Source organism: Octopus bimaculoides, chromosome 4, assembly GCF_001194135.2.
Source record: "Octopus bimaculoides isolate UCB-OBI-ISO-001 chromosome 4, ASM119413v2, whole genome shotgun sequence".
NCBI lineage: Eukaryota > Metazoa > Mollusca > Cephalopoda > Octopoda > Octopodidae > Octopus > Octopus bimaculoides.
Window position 1 is genome coordinate 6,366,545 of NC_068984.1, and position 14,679 is coordinate 6,381,223.

The 14,679-nt window shown below is 35.0% G+C and overlaps 1 protein-coding gene across 2 annotated transcripts in view; it reads left to right on the forward strand.

Annotated features, from left to right (window-relative positions):
* Positions 1-14,679, forward strand: part of LOC106869372 (potassium voltage-gated channel protein Shal) — a 435,827-nt gene that overhangs the window by 355,348 nt on the left and 65,800 nt on the right. The window contains exons 3-4 of one of the 2 annotated variants that reach the window (XM_052966873.1): positions 8,511-8,693; positions 10,363-10,479. In XM_052966873.1, coding sequence (XP_052822833.1) covers positions 8,511-8,693; positions 10,363-10,479 — 300 coding nt within the window. The remainder of the gene's footprint in view (positions 1-8,510; positions 8,694-10,362; positions 10,480-14,679) is intronic. The other variant, XM_052966874.1, reaches the window with a different exon arrangement.

Consider the following 14,679-nt stretch of genomic DNA (forward strand, 5'->3'; position numbering starts at 1 on the left):
AAAAAAAAAAAAAAAAAAGATCAGGTGTTAATAGTGTTGCAAGCATAAAAACATTATAGAAGTGTAAATGCTGCTAATGATTGAAAAAATAGTAACTACACTCAATAACATGAATTCATTCATTTCAGCAATGTAGAACAAACATATCTACACACTCACGAACACACACACGATGTAAAATATACCTACGCGCACACACGCATACACACAGAGATGACTTTCTGTCATTTGACAATGAAGATTCAGGTGTTTGATCAAATGAATTACCTGATCTTTGAAATAACATAAGTAGCTGAGTATTCTAACGACAGCTATCGTTAATGTAATTCTCAGGTGAAAATAATGTAACAGGGAGTAACAAAATTGTACCATTTGAATTACTAGTACAATCTATCCAATAGACTTCAATATACTTTCTCTTAACCCACTTTCATTGACAAAGTATAGATTGACCCAAGGCTATAAAAATGACACTTGTCTAAGATATCACATTGTGTGATTGAGCCTAGGACTGCATGGTTGTGAAGCAAATTTCTTTATCATTTGGTCATAAAGTACACACACACGCATGCACAGCGTTTCTTGAAGCTAAAAATCTTCAAAATTTGTTATTCAGACAGTAGGGAACTTTTGGAACAATACAAGTGTTCGTAAATGTTTACAAACCAAAAACCTCAGACAGACAGTACTTTACACAGTATGTATGCAGTTCCAAGTGAAACCGACTTTTGCAATACATCAAGATTCTAAAGTGTCCAAATGTTTTTTCAGGTTGGGTGGTATTGAACCCAATGTTCCAATGACAACAAAAACAACATTTATGTTTGACTCTCATAGCTGTCACATCTTGGTGATTTCAATTCTCAGGTTTCCATATTTGTCAAACTTTTCTTTTTTTTTTTTTCATGATAATATGTTGATCTCCTGGCACTGCCACATTGATTATTAGGCACTATATCCAGCCTTTGGTACTCTAGCACCATGTCTGTCAGGAAGGACTTTTGCCTTCCCATTTTCATCCATTACCTTTTGTAGAGTATATTGGTACCAAGCACCTCTTACCTTATATCCATACTTCCAGCATAGTAGCGAGTGAGGGTTTGGGGATAAAACTGAAGTGGATCTAATCAAGTCTCTTGTTTCTTATAGATCTTTTGTTGGAATGTACTTCAGGATCCCATCAACCTTTTGGATCACGCATTTAACACTGTCACAATTGAAGTATCGCAAATTACTGGCTTGGTCTCTGCTCTTGTAATAATTATTTTCTCAAGTTTTATCATTAGGTCCCTCAGTTCTTCAGTCATATCCTCTGGTGATACAGGGTCCTCCACAATATATTGATTCGTTCCCATTCCTCCCCAAAAGTCTCTCTCCTCTACTACACCATCACCTTGCCAATTCATTCACTGATCTTCACTTATATCATCCTCCTTGAGGTTATCGCCACTACTGAGGCTTTTTCCGATTGTCTGAATTTTGGTTTCATTAAGAAAGCTTCTATTCCAAATCATTCTTATCTGATTATTATTATTATTATTATTTTAACTGTGTATAACTTGTAGTAAAAATGATATTTTCACTACAAGTTATAGCTTGTAGTGAAAGCATCTATAATCTTCGGAATGAAAGAAGAGGTGTGGTTCAAAGAAAGTTCACTCCCATAACGAATAGGTCTTACATTACAGGAGCTTTAGTAAATGTATAAACTCATTTGTTCATTAATTAAAACAAGTAGAAGAATAAAAGAAACTAAACATAATAAAATCAATTGATTAAGTTATGCACATTAATGAAGAGATGAATAGAATAAAAAGAATTATAAATGTAAAGAAAGAAACTAACAAATTATAAATGAATTGCTGTATGAATAAAGATATAATTAAAAAGTCAATTAATAAGTAAATAGAGCATGTATCAATGTGTGTATGGAAATATGTGACGAAAACAAGTTCAGACATATACACATGGCAGGGAGGGGAGAAGAGAGAAAGGGGAGGGATAGAAGGGAGAGAGGGAAAGAGAGAGAAAAGAAAGAGAGAGAGAATAGAAAGAGAGAGAGAATAGAAAGAAAGAAAGGAGAGGGATAAAGGGGGAGAGGGAGGGGAAAGAGAGAAAGGGGAAGGATATAGGGGGTGGGGGGAGAGAGATGCATAAAAATAAATAGATAGCTGGAAATGTAAATGTTTAGGAAAATTAATCATCAGAAATATTTAGAAAAAAAAACAGAAATAAACAAAAAAATGAGAATGGCTGAAATTATATATACACCACTCGTATATTCATACCTGTTGTAAAGTTGAGATAAGTAGACTTCACCAACCACTACTGGCAGTGGAAATTAAATAAAAGATCTTTAAAATAATTAATATTGATTTCTTACATAGGCACAACACTAGAGATTTTGTAGAAAGGGAACTATCAAGTGTATTTCAGCCCCTCGCCATCAGTACTTGACTGGTGTTTTATTTTATCAACACCAAAAGAATGAAAAACAAAGACAACCTTGCCAAGATTAAAAGTTAGAAAATAAGGAAGTTAAACTAAATACTGGAATACTTTTTGTCCGACCCAGCCAAACCACCACCATTTTAAAATATAATATCAACCAAACATGTAGTAACAGGATGGATGAAAAGATCAATATAATTTGGTTATTTAGAGACAGAATGTCTGCTAGTTAGTTTTAGAGTGAAAAGAATATACATAGCTAAAATGTTAAATCCATTGCAACTTTCAAGGCCTCCATGTGGTCAGTGCTCCACAAATCTAGATTTTGTAGAGCAATAACAGAATGAAGACAAATTGTTGTACTGGTAAAATGACATTATCCCACCAATAGCTTTTCCTGTAAGAGGAATTTACATGAATTCATTTATTTAGAGCAAGATAATGAAATATGCTGCTGTCCAGGACTACCACATCATATAACAGTAGATTACATCAGTCAGTGTAGCTTTTTAGAAGGAGTGAAATTGATTGGTTGAAGCTAAATATTCTGGCTATGAACAAAATATAACACTGGTGATAAGGATACAAGTTGCCAGCACATGAGATATTTACTCATTCAATCTCCAATAAAGGACCTTGCCTGCAATGTCAGACAGACTTCTCTCAAATGGACTATTTGTATTTTCACAAACCATTTTATCAGACTCTACTTTGATATCAATTGCAAAAACTACCAAATAATCTATTCAAGATTATTACTATTTTCACTAATTCTATTCATTTGGTCATTATACAGAGTCCAACCTATTTTAAAAAGAAAATGAAGTTGAGTGTGACATCCAAATCCTTCATCTTCATTATAAATGCAAAATTATAAATGGTCCTGAGGCTTATTTAGTTGAAAATCTAAATCTTAACTTTATGAGAAACTGTAAAAACTTAACGTTATGAGAAAAATAACATCCCTCAGAGATGCTTAAATAACGGTCCTACATTACATTCTCAACAAAGCTACACTTTCTGTACTTTTTTACTTGTCGCTGCACACTTATCCATGAGTCCCAGAAAGTGGGCAGAAGGGAAACAGAGCCAAAGCTGCATGACAGCATTGTAATGTGGGAAAACCACTTGCAGATTTACAGGTGAACTGAGATATATATGTATTCTTTTATCCATTTCAGTCATTTGACTGCGGCCATGCTGGAGCACAGCCTTTTAGTCGAACTAATTGACCCCAGTATTTATTCTTTGTAAGCCTAATACTTATTGTATAGGTCTCTTTTGCTGAACCACTATGTTACAGGGACATAAACACACCAGCATCGATTGTCAAGCAATGTTGGTGGGGGGGATGCCAGGGGAAAAACTAGAAGCAAATGATAGCTTCTGTTTCCTAGGTGACCAAGTCAGTAGCAAGGGTAGATGCTCTGAAAGTGTAGCTTCTAGAATGAATAGCCTGGGTAGAGTGAAAGGTAGACTGTATGACACATGTGCGAACAGTCATGCTACACAACAGTGAAACATGGGCTGTAATTGCTGAGGATATACGTAGGCTTGCAAGAAATAAAGCTAGTATGTTCCAAGGAATGTGTAATGTCAGTGTACATACACGACATGAGTGTAAGCACCCTGAGAGAAAAGTTGGACATAAGAAGCATCAGATGTGGTGTGCAAGAGAGACAACTGCATTGGTATGGTCATGTATTGTGCATGGATGAGGACAGCTGTGTGAAAAAGCGTCACACCCTAACAGTGGAGAGAACCTGTGGAAGAGGTAGACCCAGGAAGACCTGGAATGAGGTGGTGAAGCACAACTTTCGAACATTGGGCCTCACGGAGGTAATGACAAGTGACTGAGACCTTTAGAGATATGCTGTGCTTGTGAAAACCCAGTAAGCCAAGTGAGACTGTAACTGTGGCTTATGCCAATGTTGCATAACTGGCCCATTTAAGAGTACCCTTCAATCATTGGGCAATAAACTATGCTTGAGAAGATCTGTTGAGTCAAGTGAAATCATTGTCGTGGCCAACGCCACTACCGCTTGACTGGCACCCATGCCGGTGGCATGTAAAATGCACCATTCAAACATGGTCGATGCCAGTGCCGCCCAACTAGCTCTCGTGCCGGTGGCATGTAAAAAGTACCATTCGAGCGTGGTCGATGCCAGTACCACCCGACTGGCCCTCGTGCCAGTGGCATGTAAAAAGCACCCACCACACTCTCAGAGTGGCTGGTGCCAGGAGGGGCACCCAGCTGCAGAAATCCTTCAAGATCAGACCAGAGCCTGGTGCAGCCTTCTGGCTTGCCAGTCCCCAGTCAAACTGTCCAACCCATGCCTGCATGGAAAGCGGATGCCAAACGACGACAATGATAATATATATATAAAATGAAAGTTAAATGATGATGATGATGATGACAAGGAAGGGAAACACCCACACCATCATTCATTTCTCATCTTCCATGAAAGCCTGTTTGGCTATGGAGAAATATTAACTTATTTGGAAATAAGTAAGGATTGGTAACAGGAAAAGCATCCAACCATAAAAAATCTGCCTCAATTAATTCTATCCAAACCATGCAAGCATGGGAAAATGTTAATTAAAATAATGATGCTGATGAGGTGTGAGTGTGTGTGTGTGTGTGTGTGTGTGTGTGTGTGTGTGTGTGTGCGCGCGTGTGTGTGTGTGCGTGTGTGTGTGTGTGTGTGTGTGTGATGGTACACACACTATAAAGGCAATGAATAATGAAAAAAGGGACAACACAGGAGAAATGAAAATTGACAAATAAGGTAGATGTATAACTAACAGCAAGAGGAATGTGACTTAACCTTTCAGACATAAGCCCTTCATCAGAAGAAAGAAAGAAACAGAGGGAGTGAGGAGAGAGAGTCAGTGAAAAAAAGAAGTAACGTCAGGCAAAATGTTGGAGAATGGGAATGAAAATACTGTTCTCAGGAGTGGGTGGGGGTGATTTAAAAAAAGAGGAGTTAAGGGCAGGAGCATAGTGGCTGGAAGCAGGTATAAGTAGGTTTTAGTGTGTGTATGTGTGGGCGGGTATACATCACTGTAGTGTAGTGTTGCATGTGTATCAAGGTGTGCAAGTGTGACAGTGTAGTGACAGTGGTTATTGTGGGTAGAGGGTGTTGGTGAATGTGTGTAATCTTTAAGTGGGGAGTGTGAAAGTAATCTTTAAGTGGGTATGTGGTGATGTGAGAGTGAATGTGAATGTGAGGGAATAAAAGATATTGATGAAAACTATTGAATTAATGAATTATATCAACAATAATTGGATGGAGAAGCCAAAAATAATTGCTACAAACACTGTCAAGACTTTTAGTTTAAAAAAAAAGAAAACAATTCAAAACCAAGTTGCTTCTTATTACTTTGCAATGGTCACTGAACAAAACATTGTAAATTACTTAATGATTTGAACTTTAAAATAGGCCATAATTTTCTACACTTATTCACCATTTATCTGTGTGTATGATATTTTGTGTATATGTTATGTATGTTAGTGTGAATGTATGTATACAATTTGAATATGTTGTTGTTTGAATAGGTTTTTCTGTATGCTCATAAAGGCATACAATGAATTATAATTATATGTAAGATACACACATTAAATCTGCAATAAAGATTTTAAAATGAATTATTTAGCATGAAGAGGGTAATGCACTTTTGTAGACCCGCCGAGACTGAAGAAGGTGGTTGAAGCTGGATGTCTGATAGGAAAATGTAGGCGAAGGAAGAATTTCAGTGAATTTTACTTTTGAGAAGAATTGAGTTAGGCATTTAGTGAAGGGTTTGTAGAATGAAACAGTGTAGAGGTAATGAAAGGAGGAGAAGTGGGTGAATCAGGTAGTGCACAGCTTACTAGTTCAAAGACTCCATACAATTTGTGGCCCAGAAAAGCAGGAACCATTACAGTAACAATAGAAAAGAAGAGAATGCAGAGCTTTAGTGGACTTGTAGCTGTAGCATATCGGTGAATGAAGGTATTCCAGTCATACAGATATACAGATCGCACTACTTTTTTGTAACTGGGTTGATCAGCACTCCTATAAGTAAAAGATTCTGAGAGCTTCTTCTAGCACTTAAACATGCCAGAGATTTTGTTTTGGGATTTGGTTTGCAAGATTCTTTATGTGAGTTCGTGTGTTGAAGCATATTCTGTTGTGTCTGGGGAGTGTCATTCTCTTTTAGTGCCTTATAAATTAACACACTCACCAGTAAAATTTCCACTTATTTCTTTTTTATTTTTCTAAAATTTTTGTTGCGTCTTGCAATCTTTTCAATAGTTTTGAAGTCAAAACTAAAAGAGAATGACTCTCCCCAGACACAACAGAATATGCTATAGATTAAAATCTGGTTATTGAAAACTGAAGTTGTCAAGAAAAATTAGGGAACCATCATGTTACACAAAAATAACAATTTTTAGTTTTACACAGTCATCTATATAAGAATAAACATCATTAAAAAGAGATATAAGACCTTATTGCCAAATAGAAGTAAATCACAGAAATTAGGAAGCAAGAAGTAAACAATGCTGTGTGAGTGAGAAAAATGAAGATATTGGTAATTTAAGTAATGACCATTCAGAATAAGGCTAAAGTAAAGAGAATGAACATACAGCTACTTCAAATCAATAAATTCTCAAACCAAGATCATATAAGTTCTTGTATCTAAGACAGAAACCATTAATTTAGTCATGTTAAATGCATACACCAGCCACTGTAGTGCAAAAGATGGAAAATTCTGCAATTCCAGGCATTTCAAATATTTGTAGGCATACAAATTTAATATCAGGCTATTCTTAAAACTCAGTCTGTATAAGTGGGAAATATATCTATTCTTAGCTAGTTTGAATATGGAGAAAAGGGTGATATCTTTACCATAAAGTAGAGGAAGAACAGAATATCAATGCTGTTTTCAACTTCACCATTCAGTGACAAATGGTTCTATAAATAAGCAAAATTCATTAAATGAAGTAATAATAAAATTTTAAAAGACTCGAAAGAAAACTATAAATATAAAGTAAAATTCAAGGGGTACATTTTATTCCTATTTAAAAATATGGAATCTACTTTCTTTTCACCCAATTAACAATCAATATTAATTTTCTGACCCTATTTTTTTCTCAAAGTTGATTAATAGATAATGCTATTTCATGAATGCCCCATTACTGGTTTTTGATTGATCTCCACGGCAGAAAGGCATACAAACTGATGTTTGATTCTTATTGAAACTTCAGAGCTAGCTCTATTAACAATCAATTCTGAAAATGGTTACTAATCACAGTGTTCTACTAGAATCTGTCAGGTGAAACATATAATTATCCCCTTACGTAACAAGATTATGCATTAATTATTGGCAGTAATTTCCTTGAACACAAGTTTCCCTGCTGATTCTGCACAGCTCTCTGTTAGTTACTGAATAATTAAATGACCATCACTTTTTAGGTGATGTTAGGACTTTTAAATACCCACTCGGGAAGTGTGTAAGTCAGGCTCTTTTTATGTCAGGGCTACTGTGTGTGTACATATAAGTGTGAGGATCTTTGTGTCAATGCTGTGGTATGTAAGCATTGTATGAGGTCCTTTATGTCCTTTGTGTCAAAACTGCTGAGTAGTAGTAGTAGTAGTAGTAGTAGTATGGTATATGTGGATGAGTGGGGGAGAGAACAAAACATTGAAAGCAGTGCTTCAGAATGACTTAGCTTTGATGACAAAAATAAGCTCAAGAACTGCAGGACAACTTATTCTTTTCAGTGTAAACTGTCCCAATACTACTTCAATCAAAAAGACAACAGGTGTGACAGATGGTAAGATAAGAATATTAACGAAATGAGGGGCCATAAAATATGTAACAGGCTTCAAGCTATAACTGTAGCTAAGCTGTTCTGTAGCTCCTGGCTGCACAAAATTGTGAAAGAGTTTTAATACATGCAGAAGACCTTATTTGTTTGAATCTGAATATTTAAATCATCCCTACTCTGAGTTTCTTACCTTTTCACTAAAATATTCATTATTTACATGTATTGTTTTTGTTTTTGATTTCAGAAAGCAAGATTGGCTCGTATCCGCATGGCTAAAAACGCTAGTGGTGCAGCCTTTATCACTAGCAAGAAACGAACTGAAGAAGTCGTACTTGCTAGAGAAAGTGGTCTTGAAGTAGATGACTACAAAGAAGACATATTCGAGTTACAGCATCATCATCTCTTAACCTGTCTAGAAAAAACTACTGTAAGTACCATCATGTATTTAAATATTGTGCCAGTTAATTTCATTTTTATTCACACACACACATACATTGTAGGACAAGATTGATTATATAGTTTGAAAATTTATGATGAGCAGTTTCATAATAGAAGGTAACTACTGAAGCTTGATAGAGACTATGTAAAAGGAGTATAATAAGCCCTGAATTACTGCAAAACTTAAATGAATATTTGCAGTACAGAAGCAAAGCTGTAGAAGCAAAAATAATGAAATATTTTAATTCATAAAATATAATCAATTTTGCCTCCACCATGCAACAATTTATGTGTGTGTGTGTGTGTGTGTGTGTTTATATATTTTAACAAGTACATTTTTTAATGGTCTCCTATGATATCTTATCTTTTCCAAAGCATACCCATTGTCTTACAGAATCATCTGAATTTTTTTAAATTTTTATTTTCAATGTTTTACTAATGAATGTTCTTTAACAGTACACAGGTAGTATGTCAACACTTCAAATAGAAGGATTCACAATTTGGGTGAGAATCTTGTCTAGTGCAAATTCTATATTTTGTTATTTTCAAAAGTGACAGCTGGTACACATTTATTGTTCTGGTAAGAATTCAAGAACATGTTGAACTATTTGTACTATGTTATTTCATACATCAGTATCTCACTTATTTGTTTTCTCTTTCGCCACTATATATTTAATTAGATAAAAGGTCTGAAGATGTTAATGCTTAAATGTGGTTAAATGTAATCATAATTCCAAATAAACAAATATGATATGAAAAAAAGCAACAGATGTTTAAGATGCAATGGTGTTAACCTAATGGCTGAGTGGTGGCTGGTGTATTATGGTTCCCAGCAAAGACGCTTAAATTTCAGAAGTCAAATCTAATTAACTATAAATAAGTACCATGATGAAGTACATTTCCTTCTGTAAACATTAAGGGAAGAGAAAACAGAAGGTCAAAAAATATTGCATGGTCTATTCAAGAGTAGATGGACACTTCCAGTAAAATTATAGGCAAGTACTTTAAAGAAGAAAATGATCCTTAGTAATGCTATTCTTTAACTATGCTTTCATAATCAGATACAAGGTCATTTTCCATCACTTTAGAAATCATAGGCTTCATATCTACAAATTACATTGATACCTGTGGTAGGTTTTAAACTCTTACCCATGAGCCTATAGACCAGTTCAGTTAAAAGACATCTCCCAAGAATGTGATAGAAACACTAATTTATGACAGTGTTTACAAACAAGTAAGAATATCTTGAAGTTTTGATTTTAATTCAAAATTTCAAAGAAAAGCAAAATATAGGTGTAAATCTTCTTGCTATCACTTCTATTGATCATGCAGAATACTTCCTTCAGTTTTTTTCAGATTTTAGTTCTATTTTATTGAGTCTAAACATCAGAGTATGCAAATATAGATTTTCCCTTTAATTGCTTAGCCATATGGTTACTATGCTACAAAATATAAATTACTATGCCACAAAATATGAATACTAGGTGACAGAGTCTACATGTATAAACTTATACCTGTACTGAATAAATATATGAACCCATAGGTGATACACAGATTTTATAATCTTATATCCTTTGATGTGTCTTTGTTGTTTAATGCAAAATCATTTTCATTTTGTCTTTTAAACATGCATATATTATTGTTGTATCATGCTGTAGGGTTTAAATATGGTGCTGCCAGAAGAGTTTGGAAAACAAATATTAGGTCCAGAAGCTGTATTGGACTGGCAGGTGTACTCTTATCCTGCAGAAAGCTCAGTTGAGGAAGAAAAAACGGTGAGAGTAAAGTGGCACCCTAGATAATCTCCAGTTTTAGTTATCCAACATAGAAACACACATTACTGCACAATGAAGTTTTAATTACATCAACCTATAGAAACTTGTTTTGTCTGAGAGCATAAATGATCATTGGAAAAAAGCCATAAGGAAAAGAAATATAAAATCATACATACAGTCCTTTGCTATGCATATGAGTAATATATTTATATATATGTGTATATACATATATACATACATATATATTTATATATATTACTTGTGTGTGTGTGTGTATGTATACACACACATAAATATGCATACATACATACATACATACATACATCATAGGTTTAAATACATGCATACACACACACACATGTACTATGTAATCCTCATTATTTTTATGTCTCCCTTTTCCGTACTGGCATGGTTTGGAAGAGAGATACTGAGGTAGTTTTCAATGGTTTGATACTATCTTTTCTTTGTTTTTCAAGGCAGATATTTTTTATTGCACTGGTCTTCAACAACAATGAAAACTATTGAGCTATGAGACATAAAAATTTCAACGACAATGTATAGACACCTAAAAACTCTCTATCTGACACAAACACACACATAAATATAATACGTTTTCATTCATTTTCCATTTACCAAATTTAACTTACAAAGTATTGATTAGCCTGAAGCTATGGAAGAAGTTGCTTGCTCAAGGTGCCATGCATGTGGTTCTGAAGTAAACTTGTTTAGCTATTCAACCACACACACACACACACACACACACACACACACACACACACACACACATATATACATACACATCAGTTGAAATATGCTTGTGGCATTTTTGGACTGATAAACAAGCCATTCACTGTGTTTTGTCATGGAGAAAATTTCTCGTTGTTGACAATGGTGTAAATACACATAGATCAGTTTGCAGTACCCCCTTTCCAGACTGTTAGATGCAGCATTTTGGAGTAGTTATCTCCTCTTCAGTCACAGACACTGCACAAAGGGTGCTGCGAACTGATGAAAGAGAGTTATTCTCTTATACTATTTCAGCCATTGTATGATGGCTGACAACACTACATATTACTGCTTAATGCTCCTACTCTGTAATTTACTTATGGTGAGCTGCTGTGTAGTATTATCAGTCATTGTACGATGACTGAAATAGTATAAGAGAATCACTCTCGTCAGTGTGCAGCGCCCTCTGCCTAGAGTCTATGACTGAAAAGGAGATAACTACTCTGAAATACTGCATCTCACAAGTTTGGAAAGCGGGTACTGCAAACTGATCTACATGATTTACACCAATGTCAACAGCAAGAAATTTTCTCCATAACAAATCATAGTGAATGACTTGTTCCTCGGTCCAAACATGCCACAAGCATATTTGAATTGGTAATAACATTGCATTTAAGCAGGTCCCTGCTTAACACTCCGACTTCATAATATATACCTATAGATATATATATATGCATACATACATACAGATGGACAGACAGATGGACAAACAGACAGACAAATAGGCCAGTACTGCCTGACTGGCCTTCGTAGGATTTTCGAGCGAGATCGTTGCCAGTGCCCCTGGACTGGCTTGTGTGGGTGGCACATAAAAGACACCATTTCGAGCATGGCCGTTGCCAGTATCACCTGACTGGCCTTCATGCAGGTGACACATAAAAGCACCTACTACACTCTCTGAGTGGTTGGTGTTAGGGAGGGCATCCAGCTGTAGAAACTCTGCCAAATTTAGATTGGAGCCTGGTGTTGCCATCCGGTTTCACCAGTCCTCAGTCAAATCGTCCAACCCATGCTAGCATGGAAAGCGGACGTTAAACGATGATGATGATGATGATGATGATGATGATACAATGAAGATCCAAAAGATCATTGTTTAAACATCCATTTTCCCATGTATGGGTCACATGGAATTTGTTGTAGATTTTCTACAGTCAGATATCCTCCTTGTTGCGAACCTTTACCAGTTTTCAAGCAACATAATACTTCCGCAAGGTTGAACATACTTCAAAGAAGATTGGTAATTAAGGACTGTTTTGATGTATTTGTATGATGGTGACACTTGTTTACAAGTATCGTATAATGTCAGGACCAGGAAGCACAAACATATCCCCACACACCGATGTACGATAGGCTTCTTTAAGTTTCCACCTTCCATATCCTTTCACAAAGCCTAAGGCAGCTGGGATCTTTAGAAGAAGACACTTGCACAATGTGTTTCCCAGTGTGATTGAATCTGAAACCACTTAATTTGGGAAGTGAACTCCGGAACCACGAAGCCAAGCTTGCACTTTGACCATCAAAAAGTTAATAAGAAATGATTATGCAGTGAGATAATATTTATTCAGCCTCTGTTGCTAACATACATTCTAATTATGCATTGAGGAAGGATAAAGACTATAGCTGAATGACTAATGTTATTTTTAATAATTTCCGCAAGTACAAGAGATAACTAGTTGCAATCAGTTCTTGGCCTGGCTATGAGTGAATAAATTCTAACTATGGAAACCCTCAAAATGAAGGTGTTGCTTATGCACATCTTTATTAGTCATTGGCCATCAACTGGACAGGTGTGCTACATATCAAGTGGACATCAGCTATAGGCCATACTTTATGTTAAGCTATTATTTGCATCATGCTGGCTGAGATAGTACTTACACTTCATTACAAAGCTGTGTTGAAATATGACCCTAATGTCTAGGACATTAACCACATGGAGAAGAAGAGTATTGATGTGAAGAGATAAATCTTGGAGCCTGACAATCTGATATGGAAGATAAACGTCTACAAAAGAATATATAAAAGCTTAACAAACACATAAATGTAAAACATAAACTTCATTTATATACACAAGAGTGTGTGCATGTGTGTGTGTGTGCATGTGTATGTGTGTCGTGTGTGTGCATGTGTTGTGTATATGCATGTATTTGAATAAGAGATCAATGAAAGAAATATTTGTTGTAAAGTTCATGCTGCATGCTCTAGTTATCTCTTATTCAATCTATAAAAACAACAAATATGTTAAAAAAAAATATACATAATTCAATGTACAATGAGCTCCTGACCATTTATAAATATACCGGTGGATGGTTGTGACAGATAAGTACATATGCCATGTTCTTATACGTATATACATTGATAATAAATTCACAATGCCTCAAAACATCAATAATATAAACTTAGAAATATACTAATAGAAAACACAAAGCAATAAGTTTAAGAACTTACAACAGAATATAGGAAACTAAATATGAAATGTCTAAAAATAGTGCAAAACTGTCTTTTTTAATAAGATATGCATCAGTCCCCACATCTAGTACAACACAAACAACTGCACTTTATGTGGGTGGGTGTGTGTGTGTGTGTGTGTGTGTGTGTGTGTGTGTATGTATATATATGTGCATGTATGTACATACATGTATGTATATATATAGATATGTGTGCATATGTAAATATAATATATATGCAAACACATTTTATCTTGTGGTACAAAAACATAAAAGAATTCAATACAACATTATGTTGGAAGTTAGTAGAGTCAGATATATATATATATATATATATATATATATATATATATATATATATGTATGTATGTATACATTTACACACACAATTCCTAATCAGCCTACAGACATACAACCATTGACCAATGGGCTGACTAATCAAAACCATGATACAAGTGTAAAATCCTTGTTTATGTCACATAAGTTAACATATATGCTGTTTGACATACAACAACTCTATCTCAACTGTGCTAGAACGACCATCGTCATCTTTTGAAATACTAATTTTCTGAAAAAATTACATTCAGGAGTCATAGCTTTCTCATCAGAAAATAAGAAAATGTTCTTGCTTCAAGTAACTGTGCCAGCTCACAACATAGCCCCAAATATACTTAGATATGAAATGCTCTTATCATATATGTGAATGATCATCTCTTTTAACTTCACACATCTAGGACTGATAATACAGTTCTATATTTAAGAGATGAAGAATTATGTACATTATTTACATTTGATGGATATTTGTCCTCATCTTGTTTCTTGTTAACACAACATTTCGGCTGATATACCCTCCAGCCTTCATCAGGTGTCTTGGAGAAATTTTGAACCTGGGTTCTCATTCCTAAGGTATTTTTTCGATATTATTATTATTATTATTATTATTATTATTATTATTATTATTATTATTATT